The 24,542-nt window shown below is 43.8% G+C and overlaps 1 protein-coding gene, 1 non-coding gene and 1 pseudogene across 2 annotated transcripts; 2 read left to right on the top strand and 1 right to left on the bottom strand.

Annotated features, from left to right (window-relative positions):
• The first annotated feature begins 5,988 nt into the window (after positions 1–5,988).
• Positions 5,989–12,518, top strand: LOC123043991 (probable cytochrome P450 313a4). Its single transcript, XM_044466604.1, has 7 exons — positions 5,989–6,390; positions 9,263–9,462; positions 9,613–10,254; positions 10,633–10,783; positions 11,022–11,171; positions 11,552–11,718; positions 12,015–12,518. The coding sequence occupies exons 1-7, from the start codon at positions 6,006–6,008 to the stop codon at positions 12,120–12,122; spliced, it is 1,803 nt and encodes a 600-aa protein (XP_044322539.1). The 5' UTR covers positions 5,989–6,005; the 3' UTR covers positions 12,123–12,518.
• Positions 12,519–13,340: 822 nt separating this feature from the next.
• Positions 13,341–18,205, bottom strand: LOC123043990 (F-box/LRR-repeat protein At2g29930-like; annotated as a pseudogene).
• A 206-nt stretch (positions 18,206–18,411) lies between these two features.
• LOC123047715 (U5 spliceosomal RNA) lies at positions 18,412–18,530 on the top strand. The gene has a single exon (XR_006423089.1). It is a non-coding gene; the product is annotated as a U5 spliceosomal RNA (small nuclear RNA).
• The last annotated feature ends 6,012 nt before the right edge of the window (positions 18,531–24,542 follow it).

Here is a 24,542-nt window from a genome sequence, read left to right as displayed (position 1 = left end):
TCCACAAATAATCAAATCACCAAAAGCAACATGACACAATAACAAAACTCATAATATTTGTATAAACATGTCTACGAGGTCAAAAAATCCTCTGGCCCATGGCACCGCCACGGTAGAGAGAGAAAACGTATCCACAAGAGCACTACTATAAAAGACGTTGACGAAGGCAACAACAAAACTCCAGTCGGCGCCTCTGTCTCTCTCAAACACCTACTTCCTCCATTCCGAATTACTTGTATTAGATTTGTGTTAGTGTTAGATACATCCATATCTAGAACAAATCTAAGACAAACTTTTTGGTATGGAGGTAATGCTTAGCAAGCCCCCCGAGTCCTCCTATACTGCGAGTAATGTGCCTAATCGCAAGGTTGCGTGCACTCGCGCCCTTAATAGCCCTTTGCACCCTATAGCAGTTCTTTTATTTAACAGTTTTTTAAGAGAATGTGAAAAACTGTTCACAAAACTTGTAAAATATTCACTTAAAAAAGTGATTTCTGACAATAAATCATGAACTTAAAAAATTCTCATAAATTTAAAATATATTTTGAATTATAAAATGTCCACATTTATAAAATGGTCATGGAATATTTTAAACCTGTTTTAGAAAATGTTTACTAGTTTTTAAAAAATGTTCATGAAATATTTAAAAACATGAATTATTTTAAAATTTTAAGAAAATTTTCATGGTTTTTTGTAAAGAAAAACACATAAAACTGAAAAGGGAATCAAGGGAAAGGATATAAAATAATTAAACTGAGAAAGCAAAAAAAAAGACAACCAAGGCATGCAAATCCACCGAAAAGAAGGAACGAGCAAAAAAGAAAATATTGTCCAAAACATACTGAGCTAGCCCAACTACCGTCGCAGCGGTGGACGTTTATTCGTTGTTCGTGTGGTTAGCACGAATAGGATTCACTAATTATCCCTAGTTCTCCTCAGTACTGCCGTACTTCGTTATGTCTTTCCAATTGATTTCTTTTTCAAAAAATAACTCTTACAAATTGATGGGGTATAAAAAATATTCATGTTGCAAACATGACGTCTTGGTGTGGCCACACCAGAAAAGGTCTCACAAAGAAAGAAAAGGCGTGGTAAGCCACAATCAATCATGAGATACGTGCTTCGGTCGATCCAGGAATCAGGATTGCTAACATGCCCATGGGTACAAATGGTGGCCGTCGGAGGAGGACTCGATCAAGGTGAACGCACACGGTGCTATGTGGAAAGCTCGGGATAATGATACTGGAGGAGCAGTCTTGAGGGACCATCATGGAGGGTTCCAGGCAAGGATATTCCATTTTTTCCCACATTGTCGATCTAGAGCTTGCTAAGTTACTGGCAGGCAGACGCGGTATTCAATTGGCGACCGATATTGGGGCCAGAAGTTGACTCTGGCAATCGACTCGCAGGCGGTTGTCCACAAGACCAACGCTACAAGGAGGGGCATCCCGGCTTTATGGCCATATTGTTGATGAGGTGAAGGACTTCTCAAATATTTTGAAGAGTTCAGGCTTAAGTAGGTGCGGCGACCGGCGAGTAAAGTTGCACATAGTTTAGGTAGAGAAGGTTGCTTGAATAAGCTCCGTAAGACTTGGTTCCATGTACCGCTGAAATGTGTTAGCTCGGCGATGTCCTCGTGTCACCTTAATTGCAACAATAACCAAAAATACATGAACATGGGTAAGCTCCGTAAGACTTGGTTCCATGTACCACTGAAATGTGTTAGCTCAGCGATGTCCTCGTGTCACCTTAATTGCAACAATAACCAAAGATACACCAAATTTTCACTTAGTGGATGGCGTGCAAGGTGGTGCATGATGAATACAACAATTTTCTTCCCCGATGAAAGAGGTGCTCCTACTACTATTAGTCCCGCCACGTACCCTAAACCGTTCAGGAATACTAAGTGGACTAAGTAGATCTGACGATGGGATTAACAAGTAAACAACGTCTCCAAACGGCAAAGGGGTTGACGAGGGAGCACATCAAACTCGAAGGGAGTGCAACTTACACACACACACACACATACACACACACACATCACTGTCCAATGATTGCAAAGTCAAATCATTAATAATGAAGGTAGGGATTGCCGAAAGAGAAACATGTTATCTTTACCGACAAGACGATTATGTGTTATGTCCAAAATTAACCTTTGATAACAATCAACTATATGTAGGTTACCACTTATCTTACACGGTTCAAAAGAAAAAAAACTGATATCGTATCAGTAGATACTCATCTATTTGTTGTGATATTTATAACTATCAGTTAACGACATATCGCTTACCACCAAAGCTTGAGCTCCGAAAATCAAATTCACTTCATGTGTATGAATTGAGTGTGTTGTCCACACTTTCTTAAGGCAATCAAACGAGTGCCATCGCCTACCTGAACATTTTCGTTAACCAATGCCGAAGACATCTACATGAGCTTCAAAACAATAGTATCCATGTATTTGAAGTCACAAAATCAACAGCTTGATTTCTCTCCAAACTGTCATAGGAAAAGCACAGCTGATCACAGTGCTCCATAGAGTTCGTGCAAAGTCAAACCAACTTTGCACACATATATGGAGGATCCACGAACGTGGACAGGTTACTCGAGCTCATCCCAGTTGACTGTCCAGCAGGCGGGCTGAAGCTGGCGCGTGGCACCGACCACACGAAGTCAAATTAAAACCATAAGCTAGCAGGCAAAGCAAGGATCACAAGGGACACGCAGAAAATCCTTGGATATTCGCTGCCTGATCGCTGCCCCCCCTCCATGAACGGGTTGGTTCCTTTGAAGCAATCCCCAGCTAGCCTTTCTATCTCGTGGTCACGGAAATCCATTGGTTTTCTTAAGCGACAGCGTTCGCTGGCGTCTCATTTTCTTAAGTGAGAGCGTTGGCCTCTTGTTGGTCACGACGTATGCATCACAAGAACACCTCTCCCTGTCTTGAAGGGTGCGTCTATTTTTATTTCTCTACTATATCATGCGATGGGTGAGTTTCTAGATAAGATTCCTTGGTTTTATTGAAAATTGATCATTGACAAAACACGAGTATCACAAAATAGTACACAGGGGGGAAGAAAAGTCTAATGGCGGAGTAGGCCTTGGAGCACCACCAGTGTATGGAGGCCAAGTTTTATTTTCCTCCATACCATTTTTTGTTTCCGGTTGGGGCCAAAAGAACTGGTTTTCAGAAAATTAAAGAAAATCAGGTTCTTTCGCCTTGAAATAATCTAAACGAGTTTTGAATTCACCTTTTTTCTTGCGTTGAAAAATGTATCTATTTTGGCCTATCTCTAGCACCCATCTTTTCCCCAAGCCGGGGGATCGAGTCCTCTCAGTTGTGCCCTCTATTTTTTGGGGCAGAGACATTAATACCCAAAATAATAGCACGCATGTGAGGGCCTTGATTCCATGACGTGGAGCATAATACTAGAAGTTGTTTTCACCGGGGAAAGAATCGGTTTGTGTCACAAGATGCATACGCATACTATATGATCCAGTGTAGATTTTAAATTAAAAAATTTCAAAGCAAAGTCCAGTGACAATATGTCTCGACATGTAACGATATCATCGGTTATTGATCGGTTTCCAAAAAAATTGCTCGAGAAGAAATATAATTTGCTAGGTATACTTTATGAAACAATTGCTTATTTAACACTATCTTAAATTTTGTTTCCTTACTTGACACTGAAAAAATTATTCTTCCCTACCTAACAACGAGTCTAAATTCTATGTTCTTTATGACACTTTCGTCCGTTTTAAGCCTAATTGACACTTGAAAAGACTCTTTTACCCCTCATGTGTGGTGTATGTGTTAGCAATAATCTTGACTTTGGATTAGAAAAAGGTGGTCATAGGAGTACAATCTAGTTTGGCTAGCTGATCGATTGAGGTCATGTAGTCCGGTTAGGACATTGTCAAGTGCCTATACTAGGTTAGTACGTGTACGTCAGGGAGTACTAGTTCTACGTGAGTTAGATTAGATGGTGTCCGTGTCCGGCTAGCTTAGCTAGTTTAGGCCTTGGTGCGTGTAGGTTTACGATTGAGTTTTTTTTCCTTTTTGATCGGATTTACGATTGAGTTGGGTTGGTGGCTGCATATTACTCCCTCCGTCCCATAATGTAAGACGTTTTTTGACACTACACTAATATCAAAAAGTGTCTTACATTATAGGACGAAGGGAGTAGTATAACACAGCCAAGGCATAGAAAAGTTGTGCCGTGTGGAAAAAATAGAAAGGAAGATAAATAGCAAAAAAGGCATGACGAATGTCGTTGGCTATCTGTTTTTTGTCCGCGTGCGTTCGTCGTGTTTTGATGTGATCGAACAGTGTGTCTGTGAGTAGTAGCATACACACACAACAACGTATGCACATATAGCAACACACATGCACGCGCGCACACACACAACACACACGCATGCGGCGCGCGCGCACACACGAGCAAGACACACACGCGCAGCAGCGACACACGCACACACACAACACACACGCATGCGGCGCGCGCACACACGAGCAAGACACACACGCGCAGCAGCGACACACGCACACACACAACACACACGCATGCAGCAGCACACACACACACAACACAAACACGCAATAGCACATATCATCAGTAGCACAAACATACCACATGATGGGCAAAACGGTCTTTTCAGGTGTCATTTAGGCTTAAAATGAATAGAAGTATCATAAAAGGCATAAAATTTAGATTCGTTGTTAAATAGGGAAAAAACATTTGACGATGTTAAATAGGGCATAAAATTTAAGCATGATGTTAAATAAGGAATTTTTTCATACTTTATTGGGCTTTGGAAGGTGTTTTTAATATGTTTCTCATGGTCATTTGTTGCCGAAACACTTCCATACTTACCTTAGGATTAGTTTGCAGTTGCTTAAGTGTGATGAACTAAGGTCAGTTTATAATCCACTATGAGTAATATAGATGAAAACAAGAAAATGTTGGTTAACCAAATAGAAAAAGAGAAATGATTCAACCCGATCTATTGATTGGACCGTGTTGTTGCGATTATCTCCTTAGCCTGCTTCTTCTCTTACTTCTTTCTCCATCCATTGACGTAACTCCTCCTCCTACTCCATATATGCTTCTTTTCCTTGCCCACTTCTCCTTCAATTGTTTCTCTTCGTCGTCTTGTATAGAGTTCACGAGTTGAGTTGGTTGCCCCTGTCTCATGGTGAAGCTTATGTTGGATATCTAAGAGCACCTACAACTCTCAAATCATCTCTCATATGCTCGCGGATGCGTCCGGTCAGTGACCGGACAGAAGAAAGAAGGAAAAAATTAACCCAACCAGACCCCTCATATCTTTCTTATATGTCTGGGCTGTCCACGAACCCTCATATCCATCTCAAATATGCGAAGGATATGAGGGCTCGTGGACATGCCCGGGCGGCGCGCTCGGTCAATCCGCCACATATATAGGACGCGACCTCACCTGGGACCACCTTTTCTCTTTCTTTAGTCATTCTTTTCTTTCTCCCTCTTCATATCCACCAAGTGCAAGACTGAACATATGAGGAAGAAAAAATGAATTATGACTGCGCGGGTGAATAAATAGGGGTTCAAAATGGACACGCCCGGTCACTGACCGAGCGCGTCCGCGGGCGTTTGTGGAGTCGAATTAGAGGCACGTGGCTGGAGATGCTCTAAATAAAACTCACATGTTTGAGCTCGGAGAAGATGGTTCGCAGGGTGGATGGATTCAGGCCCACCAGATTTCGTGACAGTCTCTACCCGAGCGACACCTATTACATGCCATGTAATGAAAAGGGTAAAAATTTGTTGCGCAAATAAGATTATCAACACCCACCGCAATGTCAAACACAACCTTAGAGAAAACAAAAGTCTTCCAAAGTCCATCATAAGCCCTATATTTCCAATTTCCAATATACAGTGGACCTGAACATAAAACAACCAGCCTGCCTCGCGCCTCAACCCTCAAGCGGCCTGCAGATCTTTCCCTTCTACTAGAGCAGCCGTAGGCGAATGTTCCATTCCAGTTTCCCTCTTCTCAGAGAGGACAGCAGAGGCGGAGCTCGAGCTCTCTCGCAGCTCGCGGCCATGGCCCCCTCCTGCGGCGCCGCCGTGCCGTACACCCTCCTGGGCGCGCTCCTCAGCGGCGGCGGCGGCGGCGGGTCGTACGCCCCGTCCTGGCCGGCGTGCGGCGGCCGCGCCTTCCTCCGCGACTACGCCCGGCGCGGCACCAACGCGATGCTGTGGCTGGGGCTCCTCGCCGTCACGTGGGTCCTGCTCCGCCGCATCGCCGCGCTCCTCCGCCTCTGGGCCCTCGGCTCCCGCCTCCCCGGCCCACCCGCGCTCCTCGCCGATCCCGGCCTCGCCGCCGTCTGCCGCGCCGGCGGCGACATCACCGGTAGGCTCACCGCGCCCCTCCCCCAGTTTCTGCGTAACTATGATTTTGGTGGTTGCGTTTGATTGTATTATACTATTGGATTGGTGGTGGCTCTGGTGGGTGGGGACTGGGCTGGATTTCGCGCGAGCTCGTCCCCTCCACGTTCTAGGATCTTCGGCCTGGCCTTGTTGCGATGCTCGAGTGTCACTGTTCGATCGGGAGCTGTATGCGATTGCTGCAGTTTGATCCAGATTTGGTCACGCCTCCTTGACGCGCGTAATGTTCAGATTTGCTTTAGCTGAGCTGTTGATCTGGGCATATCCATTTGATTGTTCGAGGTCGTTAAGGTGGTTGGTTGATTGCAGCTCTGTTTGCTGGCAACGGTATTTGGTTATTTAGCTTTAAAACTAGTGTTAAGAACTGGAGATGATTGATACTTTGTCAGCACTAGCCGGTAGGTACACCCAGGGAATGAATGATTAGCACAGTTGACCTTATTTTGAAAAAAGGTTACAGGGTTTGCTGATTATGTGGTGATCAGGTAGATATTGGATGCTCAATTTTGATTATACTAGCTAAATGCTTTGTACGTTGCTGCGGAGATTTTATTGTATTAAGTATCAACTGCATGCGTTGTTTAACCATCAGTCCACAACTTTGTGTGAAACTAGATGATACCCCGCACGTTGTTGCGGGAATTGTAGCAAGGATAATGGAATATGTTAGACAAATGAAATATAAATTATTTGGATATACTTGTTAGCCATACCATTTCTTGGCTAAAATAAAACCATTTCATGAGATTAAACAATGCACAACTGTCTAGAAAAATATAAAAAATTTCCTTTCAAAAATATATTAATATTGGTGGTTTCAGTTCCACTGACAAAATATCATGGCCCCGCCAACCATTTATGCATGGAAAACATCTTGCCCACGATGTTTATCCACATGAATTTTGGCTTTCAAATAATATGTAACTTGTTTCATTGTAATATTTTTAGGTTCATGCAAGACTAATGAGAATTGGATGGGAAAATAGGCTGGCCTTCCTTCAACTATTTTTGTATCATCTTCCTTCAACTATTCAGACCTATACTTGTCAACACTCTCCGGTGCGCATATATGTGGAAGTAACTCACAACATTAAAACATGAGAATGATTGGAAGAGAACTAATCCATACAAAAGCTTTTTTACACCGTAATCTAGACAAAAGTAACCTGCAACATCAATATATTTCGATTATTCTGAAATATGTGGGGAGCAATGAGACCAGCCGTGAATCATTCATGCAAATTTTATACCTACAATATATATGCAAGGTCAAGTTACCTATATGGGTGACACTAATTTAAGTACTTTCTGAGGCAAGCAAAGCCCGAGATTAAAGAACACCTATTCTTACTCTGTCACTGCAAGAGCAGCAAGACAAGCTGGATGGCTCGTCGGGCTCCACGCCGAAGCAAAGGAAGGAGGGGCTGGACGACGGGTAGCAGCAAGATCTATGGAGGAGATGTGACGGGCGTGGGATGGGTGTGGAGGGCATCATCCGCTGCCGGCCGAAGCCGATGCTGGCCGTTGGGAAGTAGATGGCCGGGAGAAACCGAGGCGCAGCACCGAGAAGTGCTGCTCGTGCCGCTGACGCGCTGTAGGTTTTTCGGTGGCGCTGTACGCTGCGCCGTGGTCGGGGGAGGCCGATGCCGGCGACGCGCAGCAGGCGTGTAGCGGCACCATCCAGGCGTGGTGGGCGAGATCAAACTCCATCTTTGTTGATGAGGTTGTGTGCACCGGAGCTCGAAGGGAACTGCAGATTCAAACATCCGTGTTAGATGCCGACTAAAATAGGAGGATCATATAAAAATGTGGTGGAGAGGTGATGGTAATACTAATCGATACGATGCATCTTTGCTTCTCGACTGCTCGTCTGAATAGTAAAGGACTCGTCGCTTCAGTTACCAGGGCATATAGCCACATATAAAAGAAACAAACCGGCGAAAAAATGCACCACCGAAGCGATGCGTTGCGGAAGGTAATAGCGGCCGGTGTGGAATCATCTACAGTCTATAGGGAAAACGTGCAATGGCTGAAAGGATAAAAAAACTTGATGATGTGGCTGATTAGCTGAGGTGGATGGCTGCATGTTGATTGCTGATGTGGATAGCTTGCATGTCAAGAGAAATATGTTAGTGGGGATGAACTATTTAGGTATTATAGATGAAAAGTCGCGAAGTATACATCAATCAAATGAAAATACATCATGATACATGAGTGCTACATAGAATGCACGGCAATTGTGGCACTTTTGCCGGAAGAGGAAGTCAAGTTACTTTGCTAAGTTATATTCACGCAATGAAAAGCCCATCATGTTAGTATACTTCGCCATGTATTCCAATTTTCCTTGAAATGAGTACTTTTCGGTTTCGCAGAAGAACTTTCTAAGAAAAAAGACCTGCTGTTGTGCATTGTAATATTAAACATTGTAGGCAGCTGGTACAAGCCACTTTTTTGTTGTTGAATTGTCCTTTCCCATCCCATGCAATCCTATATTTATGGCTATTGCATTCCTTATCTTTTCAGGGTTGGTTAGCATGTGCATAAATCTGGAGCGGCATAAGCTAGCCCAGTTCAACTCTGTAGGACCCATATTATTCAAGGCTAAAGCACATGGTCCATCAAATGTTTTGTATAGATAATAGTTTGTTTTATCTATACAAAAAAAGATAGTAGTCGGTTTTATCTCTACAAAAAAAAAAGATAGTAGTCGGTTTTAGAGCTTCATGCACAATCGTTGTGCATTTTAGCAGATTTATTACAGCACATTTCCCTTTGCGCTTCATTATTTTATTGCTTGACTTCTTATCAAATGTTCCTTCGACTTGCTTTATTTGCAGGCTATCTATCAAAATTGCATGGCAGTTTTGGACCAATTGTTCGATTGTGGTTAGGACCATCTCAACTACTTGTGTCAGTTAAAGATGCTTCCCTAATCAAAGAGATGCTAACAAAAGCTGAAGATAAGTTACCACTGACTGGGAGGACATATAATTTAGCTTGTGGAAGACTTGGCCTATTCATTTCCTCATTCGAAAAGGTATGTTGTTGATGTGGATATCTGTAGTATTACTCTTTCTTTTGTCTTGCCATATGTGTTACTATGCTAGTTATAATCGGTAGATGGTACATATCATTATTGCTTTGATCTTGTGTTTACTTCTTTTGATGCTCTTGTCCTTCTTTTCAGGTCAAAAGTACCAGGGAATCACTGAACGTATTCTTGAATGGAAAACTTAATGTTGCTGCCATTAAAAGTTCTTTCAAGATCATTGAAGCTGTTCTCCATAGAACCAACCCTACTAAGGACATGGATTCTCTGGACTGCAGATCTTTTTCCCAACACATGGCATTTAACATCATTGGTGCAGCTCTTTTTGGTGATGTCTTGTTTGATTGGTCTGATGCTGCAGCATATGAGGAGCTTCTGATGGCTGTTGCAAAGGACGGCTGCTTCTGGGCTTCGTATGCGGTTCCTCCATTTTGGAAACCTGGTTATAGGAGGTACCGGACCCTATGCACTAAGCTGAAGACCTTAACAGAAAGCATCATCAGAAAATCCATAGACCAAAATGGTGAACTTAGACATAACAATCTGAGCTCCTGTAAGATAAGTGAAGGGGTGGTAAAAGATCCAGTTAGATGTACTTCTCTGCTAGATGGGATGATATCAGGTCGTGGTTTCGATGGGGCTGTGCAAGGGCCTCTCAGTTCAGAAGAAGAAATATGTGGAAATATTGTGGGTTTGATGCTGCATGGAATTTCCACGTCTGCTAACTTGCTCTGCAACATTTTGACGAGACTTGTCTTGTTTCCAAAGCTGAAAGACCAGGTACATGTTTTAATTTCTCTGTTGCAAGTTGTCCTGGTTGCTCTTTGTCTGATGTTAACATAGGTGCTTCTTACCGCCTTCTTGTCCGTATGATGAAATGAACATATATGTTCTAAACAGGTCACATGGTTACATAAGTTTCATAGCCCCCCATTACTTTCCATTTTTATTCATTGCTTCTACCCCACTGTATATTATTTTGAATTCTTGGTAGTCTCAGGGTTATATGTCGTGTGCATAATAAATCCTTTTCTAATTTGTCTGACTTGGGTGAAGTGACCTTTACTCCATCTCCACATCAACTAAAATGTTTTTGTCAGTGTGTGTTTGAGTTTATACTGTTTAACTTTGACTTACAGTTGCTGCTTCTTTGGACAGCTGCACGCAGATATTGTTGCTGTTCACACTGAATCATCTGAGCTGGTGATGGACGATGTGCTTAAGATGCAATTTGTACTTGCCACTGTTTGTGAATCTGCTCGCCTTTTGCCTGCTGGACCTCTTCTCCAGCGATGTTCAATGCAACACGGTACACATGCTTCTTAAGAAAGAAAAATCTTCAGCAACACTGAGCTTTAGAGCTTGTTTACTTGTATGATTACATGGTCTTATCATTCATTTTTAAAATTGTTTACATGTTCCTTATGTTGAAATTATGCCTTTATCCTGAATTTCATTTGCACATCTAGCTGCAAGAGAGATCAATTGTTACTTATTCCTAGTATGTGTTTGCTATGTTATTGATCTCCCTTTGATTTGAATTGCAGATCTGACTCTCAAATCTAGCATCACTATACCAGCTGGAGCGATATTGGTTGTTCCTCTGCATCTCGTGCAGATGGATGCTTCTATATGGGGAAATGATGCTTGCCAGTTCAATCCTAGTCGTTTTCTCCAGAAGGACATCGATCTTGGAGGTTTCTCCCTCCCTCCCTCATTTTACTTCGACGTCTAGGTCACACCTCCTTATAATATAGTGCAATTAAGTAGCAAAAGTTATGTATTGATGGGTATTGCATTTCATAAATTTCAAATAGAATTCCATTCATGTCAAGGAAGGTTTCTATTCAGCACAAGTACTTGGTCATAAATACTGAGAATTAACATAGCACACCAATCTTCTGGAGAATTCATGCTTACCTATATCTGTATTTGTCATAAATTTGTTAGATCTTCAAAAACCTTCTTTGAGATCTTCTGGGAGGATAGTTCCATGTACATTGCTTCTATTTCATTTATTTCATGCAAAGATGAGACTCCTATTTCTTTTCTGACTCAGTTTTCTTATTTTACTTAGGAATATTAGCAGCGCATAAAGGCTCAAATGGGATCAAGCTTTTCACCGAGCGTGATAAGTCTGACTCATTTCTTCCATTTGGTTCTGGGAATCGAGCATGTGTTGGGCAGAAGCTTGCAGTTCTTGGGATCTCTATGTTGGTTGCCTCTCTTCTCCACAGCTACGAGGTTTGTTGCGATAACTGTTGTGCCTAATTCCATGGTACATCTGCTGGTTGCCTTCTTGTTTTATGCTCACATCAGCTCTTTTTTGGAACATGCAATGCCTTGCATAACTTTGTTCATATGGGCGTCATGAAAGATGAAACACAGTAACCAAATGTTCAGAGTGTTGGCAGTTCTTTTGGGCCTGGGATTTTTTTGACTAAGTAGATGGGATCTTACGCTCTTGAGCTACAGAGTATGACCCCTCGTAATTTGTGTTCTAAATTTCTAATATTAATTTGGAAACTCTTAACTTGCAGGTGCAGCCTCAACCAGCTTTAACCAAAGAAATGGGCTTGGCAGTTGACAGCAGCAACCTTCGCCATCTTCCCAACCCCAAAATCATCCTCACAAAAAGAAAGATCTGAAGCAAGAGTTCAGTGATCAAACTTTGACGCCTTACCTCATGCATTTACATGTTATTTTTTTACTGGTGTTGTACCAGGGTATGATGATCTCTAGTCCGCTCTCCTACCGTCGTTTCAACTGCGCTGAAGTTTGGAAAAGGTGCTACTTTGCGACCGTGGAAGGTTTTTTCCTCTAGATTTTTTACAGCCCCGATGAGCCTTGTTACACCTAGTTGTTATTAGCGTTTTGAGGCGCTCTGGGCTGTGGAATCACGGGAGGTGTTGTTTACCGACGTGCATATAAACCGATAGTTTTCTGCAGTTTTTTCTTCCGGTGTTTTCTCTTCCCCTGTGGAGGACTGTAAGTCTGTAATGTCTGTCCGTCCAATATATGATGACATATTGTATGCTGTATCATACACAAATTGTGCATTATACGTATATCGTCAGGCTGTTGTCTGAAAACGTCTCGTTTAAGTGTTTGTGTTCTGATGGAACTCTCATGTTGACCGCTAAGTAGGGATTGGAACCTGTCATCTTTCGTTGTTGTCTGGCAGTTCTTAGTTTGTGGTATCTTCTTTAACATTTGGTACGGGTCTTGCATTACAATCAAAGATTCCAAAACATGATAGGATTAGCATTACCTTCACAATTCTACATAAAGACTTGAAACATGGTATGATCAGCATTTTCAGACAAGAGGCATTGAACATCTCCAGGGCTATTTTCTCCTTTGAAATGCGTCGAGGCAGACTCCCAACAAAGAAACAGGTCTGATAGTTTGAACTCTAAAGTCTGTTTTCAGTTCATGACACCGCTAAAAACTTAGGGATGCAGAACGGCGCCCAATACGCCCCGCTATGAAGTCAAAACAAATCAGGTTATTTATAGCATTTTGTTAGCGATGTACTACTCCGTTCCTAAATATAAGTCTATATTCATCCATATGTAGTCCAAAATCAAATCTCTAAAAAGTCCTATAATTAGAAAAGAAGGGAGTAGTTCAGTTTGAACCAACTCCCCGTTTTGCAGGCTTATGCGGAACGCCGCCCTGCATCCCTATAAAAACTGCTGCTGAAAATTATCTGCGCAGGGAAACACACCCCATCTGAAGACACATTGTTATATCCAGTATACAGGAAGACACACGCTTATCTGTTGTGACTGAGAGCCTTCCAAAATTCCAACATTGAGCTAAAGAAAGTAAGAATGATTAACCTGACACTAAAGAGCAGAATAGAGAAAAAAGAAGTTGACGGCACATCTCATGGCAAGGTAAATATTTCCAGGTTTAATCAATCTACACGATGACACCGCAGGATCAAACACTCTTGCACAGTACAGGTAAAGTTGGGACGGCCACCGATCGAAAAACCACTGGACATCTCTTACAAGAGTTGCATGGCAATGGAAATTCTACAGTGAGAAAGAGAGAAACAAGCCGTTCATAAGTAAACTACACCGAATACAAAACACACATTCAACAACCACAGCTCGCATTCAACTACCACCACTGTTTGGAAAAATTATCTGCGCAGAGGACTGGACCCCATCTGTAAGCTGCTTGACAATTGTTTCCTGCTCACCTTTGTCCGCCGGACAGAAACCTCCTCTTGGAATGTTCATTGAATCGCAGTCCACGCATGGATATTTATCTTCTTTGAGAAGAACCGTCTTCAAGTTTGAAGCTCGCTCCATCACGGACCTTAAAAAAGAAATTTGTTGCTCTAGGGGCCTAAAGCCAACAAATTCAAGCTCTCTCAGTTGCCAAGTTTCAGAGCTTGTGAACTTAGGCATGCTCCATGACGGCTTCGTTCTTTGAGCCTCGTAACCTGTCGTTGTTCTCAACTGCTCATCATCCTGGCAAGCATGGTCCCATATCTGCATGAGGTATCGACGCATTCAGTACAACACGATCATGGCCACACATACTTATCTGTTGTGAGAGCCTGTTCTGAATCCCAAAATGTATGTTATGTGTGATACATATATTAAACTAAAGAAAGTAAAAATGAATGACCGGAAAAGTACCCGCACAGAAAATATCTCAACGGATGGAGCAGCTTCAAGGAGATTTATTGTCCATAACAGGTCAAAATCCACAAAGATGCCACAAATAGACAGCTTCCTTAGCTGTTTGAATGCATGGCAGAGTTGCTTTCCTTCGGGTTGTATCCAAAGCCTTTCTCCTTCGAAATCCAAAGTAAGAGTATGGATGTTTCTGGTACCATGTAGAACCTGGCTCAGACTAAACTCCTGATGATCAATGGTTGCACCACAAATAAGGCCCAGCACCTTGAGGGATGGAACAGAACCAAAACGCAAGGGGGCCTCGAAACAAAACCACTCGTCCCAACTTAGATGCTTCAGTTTTGGTAGGCAGAGCACCTCAATTCTCCTCAAGCAGGACATGCGGACTTCAAGGATTCTGAGTTTGGAATCTGGTGCATTTATCTGCCACACTGAAGAGTCCCCAACATCACAGTGGGACAGAGATAAATGCTTGAGTTGCTTGCAGGAGTCAAACAGGAGGTGTTGCATATCCCACTCAGCAAACCGCACATTATACAGACGGAGCTTTGTGAGGCACTGAAACACACTAGGATAGGCTGTTAAAAACCCATCGACGGCCAGGGCTTGCTGTAGCATATAATCATGTTCAGTCTCTAGGATCCTTCTCATCAACAATTGCAAGGCACAGGTTTTTTACTACCCCGCAATCAATCGTGTCGCGAGCCAGTGAGCCAATCTCAAGTGCGTAATCGCCGGTCACATAGAGCTGAAGGCTTAGCCTTTTGATGATGGTGGATTTGCTGTTTGGGTCAGCCAAGAAACTCCTAGTTGCTTTGGTTAGACGTGACATTGCTTGATCCATGTGATGTGCTGCAATGGGTTCCGGGCATGAATGGGGCAGAAAATTCCAGACACGAAGGTTGAGCACAGGAAGCAACCATGGCAAATCTCTCCACCGCTTTGACAACACGCTAGTTCGTGTTGCCGTGGCTGTGTCAACTCTCACCAAGATAGATAATAATATGTCATCAGTCAGCATGCTGAGCCTATCTTCATGCTTTGTTCGCTGCAAAGTAAAAATAATAATATCAGCAGTTAGTGAATGGCCTTGTTGCACGAATCATGATATTCAAGGAGTAAAGGAAAAGCAATAGTAAGTTAGAGCAGCTACTGCGGTAGACAGGAAACCTAAGTTAGAGCAGCTACTGTGGTATAGCTGAAGTGGTTGTGCAAATAATTTGATTCCAGGAATGATCTGGCCAATCTGCCAATAGCCCAATAACCTGTGCTCCTTATTTGGTGCACGTTGCCAAGAAAGCTACAACGTGCAAATCTGTCAACAACTCGTGCTCCCTATATTTTTTCACAAATGAATGGGCAGTCCAGGGTCAAGAGTTCTGATTATTCTGGGATCAAATTGTACTTAGCAGTTAGCAGCAACAAAATGCCTGGCAGAATCCTTTTCCAGTGTTCAGAAAATCTTTGGGTTTCTGGCTTCCGTTGTTTGAATCCATGAGTAATCCACTAATCTGGCGGTCAAAACCCTAATGCGCAATGTACCAAACACACACTTACAGTTACTCGTGAAACAGCTATAAGAAGGACATGCCTAACTACTTCCAAGCTAAGGTCTCCTTTGGCTCATAGGATAGAAACTAGCACATATGCCCGTGCGTTGCAACGGAAAACAAAATTAACATGCATTTAAATTTAATAAAAGTTGTATGTGCAAGCACAGTTGTGCTTCACTACAGAAAAAAAATTGCTAATTTGTTTCACTCACAAGATGCCCATATTTTCCATGCACGTCGGCTCTTATGTCCTCTGTTTGGTCAGGTGTTATTAGGCCTGGGTCCACTTAAGCACGTCCATATTTGCTCTTATGTGTTATACTCCCTCTGTTCGGTCGGGTATTATTAGGCCGGGATCGGGTCCACTTAGCAACGTCTATATTTGCTCTTATGTTATACTCACTCTGTTTGGTATGGTATTATTAGGCTGGGATCAGGTCCACTTAGCAGAGTCCATAGTTGCTTTTATGTTATACTCACTATGTTAGGTCGGGTATTATTAGGCCGGGATCGGGTCCACTTGCTGCGCCCATATTTTCCACACAGGCCATCGTCCGTATGCAGGATTTAATTGGCACATCTGTTTCCCACAGAATCCCGAGAGTGGAATTTAATTTTAATGGACCCACTCTTTACCCTCTGCTACTAATCCATTAGGCTGATTGTTGATTTTAACTCACAACCGTATTTAAATTGACAGGTCTAGATGAAAGAAAGCAAGGTGGGACTATGTAATAGCTGAAGAAACTAATTGAGCGGCTAGTGTGCTGGGAGGGTAGGTTGGCCGGATTCGTTGGGCCAGCGCGGTCGATTGATGTCCCGAGGCCCAAGCAGGCGATGCGTGGTTAGTCACGCGAGCCTCCAATTAAAACGATCAGCATCCCCTAAAAAAGATTTAAAAACGATCAGCACCAAAACCTGGCACGTTTTCTTTTCTTGGGACTTTCCAAACCTGTCACGTGTAGTATCGAGCGGAGTTGAAGCCGAACAACATCATCAATCTGGCTTCTAAGTGGACGTTTATGTTTGCATGATGGACGATCCTTTCTTTTGGCAACCGACATATGAAGCAGTCCGGTTTGAGCCAAAGCTCGAACGCAAAGATGATGTCATCTTTCCTTAAGATGGAAAGCCAATTCGGCTAGACGTAGTGCAGCAATCCAACACGTAAGAGATTGCATATGCGAGACTGACATCAATTTACATTAGGAAATACAACTTAATTTGTGGCAGAAAACGGTTATTTAATTCACACATGAGATTCAACTTAAAACTAAGAACATACACAGGAGTCTATCACACGACCATGTGTATTGAAAGAAACATATAGTTAGTCGTAATCCTCTAGGACACATGCACATTACGTGGACTGCGGGTTGAATCTCATAAAGACCAAGGAAGTTAATACAAAAATGTATGACGGACCAAGAATATCTCCTCCCTTATTTATTAGTAGGTATAGACATTATAGGAATAGGAAACTTGTAGGAAATGAGATGTCATGTACCTCAAATCCTATGAATAGGAATAGTAAGGAAGATGTCCTTTGGTTCACATCGTAGAGTTTTTTCCATTGAGTCTAGGCTAATGTTTGTTTTCCTATGAAATGTGGAGGATACGAAGAATTCCTCCGCAGGAATAGGATTCTATTCCTACAAACTAAATGACTCTAAAGGAATTCTTCCTATAGAAATCCTATCCTATGCCATTCCTTCAAACCAAAGGAGGCCTGAATGAACTGTAAAAATCACTACTAATCAGAGAGTCCAAGTCAAACCGCTGGAACCTAGAAGTACACACATGACAAGCAGAACCAAGAACGATCACCGAAGGGCAATGCCGCTCCTTGCCCAATTGGCCCATCCCAGGCCGCCTCGGGAGGTCGCAAATTATTTGGCTCCATGAATGATCTGGCCAATCTGCCAATAACCTAGTAATCTTTATCTGGTGCACATCGCAAGAACAAGGTGCTAGCCTTTATCTGTTCAGAAATGAACGAGAAGTCCAGGGTCTGGATCCAGACTCGACAAGAGCTCTGGTTATTCCAGCATCAAACTGTACTTGGCAGTTAGCGGCAATAAAATGCTTGGCAGAATCCTTTTCTCAGTGAAACGGCTACATGAAGGTCACGCCTGACTAATTCCAATCTTAAGAATGTACACCACCTCGCCCAAAATTACCAACTACCGAGTGCAGATCAAACGGCTAAAAGCAGAACCGGGAACAGTTACCGAAGAACAACGCTGCTCCTTGCCCGATTGGCCCATCCCAGGCCGCCGTCGAGGGGTCGCTCCCGCCCTGGCGATGTGGCGCCCTCTCGCGCGGACTCCCGCCGCTCCTCTCTCCAGCCGGCCGGCGTCCCCGCCACCGTCGAACGCTGCTCCCCGCTAGCGCACTCGCCGACTCGCGACGCACCGCAGAGCCTCCGGCTCCTCGGCGCGTCCCCGGGCGCCGCTGCGCCTGGAATTTCGTGGCTTCTCGTCTTTGCTTTCTCAGTTTTTTTAGGGGATTGCTTTTTTTTTTTGAGCGTATTTTGATTTTTGAGGGGATTGCTTTGCTTTCACTCAGTTGCTCTGCTGGGCCTTGGGCTGGGCTGTTGTGTGCGGGCCGTGGCGCTGCTGCTGTGGGGTGAGGTCCGGGAAAATAGTCCCACCTCGCCCGCGGAAGGAATGCAGACCGGGTAGATGGTTATATAAGAGAGCGTGGGCTCAACGGAGACAGCACGCAGCTGCGTGGTGAGCACAAAGCGAATTATTCTTTCGCCTTTTACTAAAGAATACTGTGTGCACGCCACAATAAGCAGCATACCTTAATTTTTATAGGGTGCCTCTTCTTTGAAGTGGCCCCACCAAATTGAAATTGCAAAAATTAGTTTCAAAGATTCTGTGCTCACATGTGAAGTAGCTGCTACTAGCAAGCTTTTTGTAACTTAAAAATACAAAAAAGGAATCATCTCTTAAACATGGTGATGTTTTATGTTTGTCCATATGAATTGGTTTTTATGATGAACACTTTGTTGCGGTTCTTATGGATTTCTTTCCACATCCTTTTACGCATTGAACAACTTGATTTAGAGTTATATGTAGAAAATATCTTGCAGTAGTTATATGTAGACAGCTTGATTTAGAGTTCAATAATTTCTAGACAGCTTGATTTAGAGTTCAATAATTTCTAGACAGCTTGATTTAGTAGAAAATGCTTGCAAAAGTTCCTAGACGATTAGGATCATTCATGGAACCTCCCTGGCAGTAGAAAAATAAATGAAATGATGATATTGATTTGACAAAGGACATTTAAATTTGTTAAATGCTAGATTGACGGTACATTTGTCAAAACAAGCGCCGCATCAACTGCCATTGGCAAACCCGCATGCCAAACCCCTATAGGGTATTAGTTCATGGGGCATATGTTCATTTTAGAAGTACATACCAAAGAAAATATATTATCCTGTTTTGTCTGTAAGCGACATGGACACACACAAGAAAAGAGCCCACTTGTAACTGTAAGAAAGGGAAAAATTATCCCAAAATTGTCTCGGATGCGGTCAAAGGGCTTTGTTCTAACGAAAACGACGCTCAAGGCGATTTTTATAACAACACATAACTGAATAGTATACATGAAAGGTAAAGCCGAAAACAAATAGCTTGACTCAGCAAAGGGCAGAAGTGTTAATAAAAACTACAGAAGATATGTCCAGGGCTCAGATGAGCTCTGGTGTGAACAGTAAATTCGTTAAGAATTCAAAAACTTTTTTTTTCTTTTTGTGGTGAAAGATGCTTCAGTGCTTGATGTCCGTGCCAATTTTGATGAAGTTTGAACATTTGAGAAGCTCTATGTGAAAAAAAATCTGGCCTGTAAGAAAGTTTGAAATTTTGCACTGTTTGGAGGTCATTTTGTCTTTTTTGCCACGGTCTCCTTCAATGACCAAACTTCATAAAATTTGGCACGAGCGTCACGCACTCAAGCATATTGCACTACAAGAAAAAATAGTTTTTTTTTTGCCATTTTTAACAAATTCACTGTTTATCGGGAACAGATGAGCCCAGGCTCGGAAATAAATTACCAAGTCATATGCCACTTACAAATAAATTTGAAAAAAGCTATAAGTTATCTCCTCTCAAAGAAGAAACACACAATGTTGCATTGATATACCCCAACGAGAAACTGAACGAACAATGGCAAAAAAGAACAAAAGAAAACTGAAGTTCTAGCCTTGGTCTGGAAGTTCAAATATGCACTTCAGTAATGAACATTACCCGAAATATGCATAAAGCGTCTGATAACTGTGGTGAAAGGCAAATAGTTAGAGAAAATTTCATCCAAAAACTCATCCTGGGTTCTATAGTGCACGAGGCACAGTTAGATAAAATCTGAACTGAAGTATTCGTTGTAACAGCGAAAGTACCTTTCTACACCCAGAAGGAAATGCTCCTGGTGTGAACATAAAATCAAAAAAAAAGAAAAAAAATCAAAAAAATTGAATTTTTTTGTGACATACTTTCACAAATGTTTGTTGTGCATACAAAATTTCATCCCGAAATCACATTGGTGGAAGTCGCGCCAAAAAAAAGTCGGAGCTCCAAAAAGCTTTTGTAAGTAACATTTTCAGAGCATCGATTTTGTATTTTTTACCATGCCTTCCACCAATGTGATTTTGCGATGAAATTTTGCATGCACAACAAACATTTGTAAAAGTATGACACGATTTTTTAAGGATTTTTTGAATTTTTTTCGAATTTGTTTGATTTTACTGTCCACATCGGGAGCATTTGCTCCTGGATGTATGTAGAAACTCCATGTCCTTGTAACAGTGACTACTACGTACGAGTACATCACATTCATGTTTCTTGGAGTGAATAGTATAAAACTACCACAATTCGCGTTAGGGTTCAGAAAACTACAAAAAATTGTTTGTGACTAATAACTAACAGAATCGGTGTCGGCTGTTTCAAAAAACCCAAATGGTCGAGTGCTTTTCCAGTGATCGTGATCATGATAGTTGGGGCCCACGTGTAAGATAATTAATCAGTTGACCACTTGTTTGACCGTTAATTGACGCACGGGGCCCACATGTCAATGTCCCTTACTCTTTAATTAAAAAAATCTCATGTAATTTTTTCTTTAACCCCTTGTTCTTTTATAAATTAAAAAAATGTGTCCTTATTTTTACAGAATAACCCCTACAAAGATTAAAAAAAGTGATCGGGTCCCTCAATCATTTCTCAAAAAGCAACCGAGTCCCTGTATAAGTTAGCCGTGGCTGTGGCCAGCGGCCGTGGTTGTGGCCGGCAGCCATGGCGGCGGCCAGTCCAACCCAGCCCGTGGTTGTGGCAGCCGTGAGCGGGGGCGCCGCAGTGAGCCCTCTTCTAACCCCTCGAGCGTCCCGCGCACCTCCTTCATGGCGGCGGTGTGGCCGACCATGGTGCCGGGTCGAGGTGCTGGTCCATGGCGGTGCCGGCTTGAGGTGGTGGTGCCAGCTTTGGCGCGGAGGCGGGTGAGGGAGTCCTGGATTAAGGGGTCCTCGAACAGCCGGACTATGTACTAGTGCCGGACTGTAGGACTATGAAGATACAAGATTGAAGACTTCGTCCTGTGTCCGGGTGAGACTCTCCTTTGCGTGGAAGGCAAGCTTGGCTATTCAGATATGTAGATTTTCTTCCCTGTGACCGATTCTGTGTAACCCTAGCCCCCTCCGGAATCTATATAAATCGGAGGGTTTAGTCCGTAGGACAACAACAATCATAATCATAGGCTAGCTTCTAGGGTTTAGCCTCTATGATCTCGTGGTAGATCAACTCTTGTAATACTCATATCACCAAGATCAATCAAGCAGGAAGTAGGTTATTACCTCCATAGAGAGGGCCCGAACCGGGTAAACATTATGTCCCCCGCCTCCTGTTACCATTAGCCTTAGACGCACAGTTCGGGGCTCCCTACCTGAGATCCGCCGGTTTTGACACCGACATCGGTGCTTTCATTGAGAGTTCCACTGTGTCGTCACGGTAAGGCTTGATGGCTCGCCTTGTTATCAAGGACAACATCACCTCTGGGGGAGCCCTGGCTTTAGGCCAAACTCTCCGACTAGGCGGCTTCGTCATGACCACCCGCTTGGCCGCCGCGCCGACGATGACTTCTCGGGTAATCAAAAACAGCCTCCACGTCAGCTTGGAATACACCGAGCAGATGGATCCAATGGAGCTCTCGTCCTTGAATGAGCTCTTGGATCGCATCGCTGCCTTGGGAGTCGCTACGGACTATGATCGGATCGGGCTTAAACCCGACCAAAGAGAGATTAACTCTCCGCCGGTCACCCATCAGATAGCGGTGGTGGAGGAGCAATGCAGTGATTCTTCCTCTATTTTGAGGACGAACTACGTCCGGATTCCCGAGCTCTTCGAGCCGGATACCCATCTGCGGGAGGACATGACCCAGACTCCGAACTTAGTATAGGACAGCGGGCCAGAAAAATTGGGCAACATCCTAGCGCCCGAACTGCCAAGTTCGGAAGCTCCTCCGCCCCTGGGTCTCAGATCGGGTCAGGGTTCGAACTTAGATCTACCCACCCACACAGATACAAGAGATCTTTCCCACATTAGACAAGAGCCCCAAGAAACAGTACATCACTTTTGGTCCAGATTCCTCCTTGTAATGAGCAAGGTCAAGGACTGTCGCGAGGAAGACGCAATCTCATTCTTTTGCAAAAATTGCACGGACAAGGGAACCCTCAACGCTATAAGTCACCGTGACATAACACACTTCGCTGACTTGGCGGCCATAGTACAGAAGTGCTGTGCGATAGAAAGCGCCTGGAAAACCCAATCAAAATTCTGGGACCCTTCGGCCCTCACTAAACCCCTCGTCCAAACTAAGAGGGTGCACTCTCACAAGTCACCCGATCCAATTACAAAGAAACCAAAGCCCACTATAGGGCATGGAACCGTATTGGAGGGATGGCTCAATGGGCCATGCAAAATTCACACCACACCGGATACCATACCAACGCATAGCCTCAGAGCATGTTGGATACTTCGGCAGGTGGCCAAGAGTGGCGAGGATCTCCTCATTAACGATACCGTAGAGCATCATCCCGTGGAAAACAACGATACAGTATTAACAGTCTTTGGGACTTTCGCCTCAAATAACAGGCGCAAGAGGGCACTCCGCAGCCTCGCCGAAGTCTGTGACGTTGCAACAATAGATCCATGGAACGACACGGCCATAACTTTCAATGCTCGTGACGAACCTCAATTTCGAATAGTCCGAGCACCAGCCGCTTTGGTTCTTAGTCCAATTGTGGACGGCTTCAGGCTTACTAAAGTGCTCATGGACGATGGCAGCGGATTAAACCTCATCTACGAGGAAACTCTCAACAAAATGTAAATAGATAAGAGCCTCATTGAGCAAAGCAGCACAACCTTCAGAGGAATTATCCCTAGTCGGGAGGCACAATGTGCGGGAAAAATCACACTAGATGTGGTATTCGGCACGCTAGAGAATTACAGGTCCGAAGAAATCACATTCCAAGTGGCCCCGTTCAGTAGCGGATACCACGCCCTTTTAGGACGGGATGCATTCACGAGCTTCCAAGCTATACCCCGTTACGGGTACATGAAGCTCAAGATGCCCGGGCCCAATGGAATCATCACTCTAGCCAGTGATCCAGACGTGGCACTGCATGCCGAAAACAAAATCGCCGCCCTGGCCCTTGAGGCATTATCCGAAGCCCTCGCGGCCGAAGAACTAACCACGCTGCACTGCACAGTGGACAGGGACGATGTGGTACTCGACAAATGATCCAAGTCCACCTCTTTCAAACCAGCGGACAAAATAGTCAAATTCCAAGTCCACCCAACGAACTCTACGAAAACAACATCCATTGGGGCACAGCTGAACCCCACAATAGACGCCGCACTGCGGGCGTTCTTGCGCGAAAATTGGGACATCTTCGCCTGGCACCCTTCAGACATGTCAGGTATCCCACGCAAGCTGGCCGAGCATAGCCTAAACATACTGAAGGGATACAAGCCGGTCAAGCAGACTCTTCGGCGCTTTTCAGAACCTAAACGACAAGCCATGGGAGAGGAACTAGCCAAGTTACTCGAAGCCGGATTCATCAGAGAAATAAAACACCCGGACTAGCTAGCAAACCTGGTGATGGTACCAAAGAAGGACAGATCCTGGCGCATACGTGTCGATTTCAAGGACCTCAATAAGGCTTGCCCCAAGGATCCGTTCCCTCTCCCCCACATCGATCAAATCATCAACGCTACCGCAGGACACGACTCATTGTGCTTCCTCGATGCATACTCCGAATACCATCAAATCAAGATGGCAGAGTCCGATCAAGCAGCAACGACATTCATCACTCCATACGGCCCCTTCTGTTTTAAGACCATGCTTTTCAGGCTAAAAAATGCCGGTGCAACCTATCAACGCATGATTTAGACATGCCTAGAAACACAAATGGGCAAAACAGTTGAGGCATACATAGATGACGTGGTCATCAAAACCAGACACGTCGAGTCTTTAATAGACGACATAAGGCTTACGCTCGACAATCTATGAACATATGACATCAAGCTCAATCCGGAAAAATGCGTTTTTGGCGTTCCTGCCGGAAAGCTCCTGGGCTTCATTGTTTCCAATAGAGGAATTGAAGCAAATCCGGCTAAAATCCGAGCTCTGTCACAGTTGGCTACCCCAACAGACCTCAAGCAAATCCAGAAGTTAACTGGATGCGTGGCTGCCTTAAGCCGCTTTATCTCCCGATTGGGAGAAAAGACACTACCTCTCTATCACCTCCTTCGACGCATCGAACACTTCGAGTGGACGGATGCGGCTATGGCCGGACTGGAAG

This window comes from Triticum aestivum, chromosome 2B, assembly GCF_018294505.1.
Source record: "Triticum aestivum cultivar Chinese Spring chromosome 2B, IWGSC CS RefSeq v2.1, whole genome shotgun sequence".
In the NCBI taxonomy this organism is placed as follows: Eukaryota; Viridiplantae; Streptophyta; class Magnoliopsida; order Poales; family Poaceae; genus Triticum; species Triticum aestivum.
The sequence above is the reverse complement of the archived record's forward strand: the minus strand, read 5'-3'. Positions and strand labels throughout refer to the sequence as shown.

What these genes read in the sequence shown, in the direction of transcription:
- LOC123043991 (XM_044466604.1), top strand. Translation starts at nt 6,006, where the DNA reads ATGTTCCATTCCAGTTTCCCTCTTCTCAGAGAGGACAGCAGAGGCGGA. An exon ending in TCATTTCCTCATTCGAAAAG is followed by an intron (nt 9,463 to 9,612) that starts GTATGTTGTTGA and finishes CCTTCTTTTCAG; the next exon opens with GTCAAAAGTACCAGGGAATC. An exon ending in CTCTTCTCCACAGCTACGAG is followed by an intron (nt 11,719 to 12,014) that starts GTTTGTTGCGAT and finishes CTTAACTTGCAG; the next exon opens with GTGCAGCCTCAACCAGCTTT.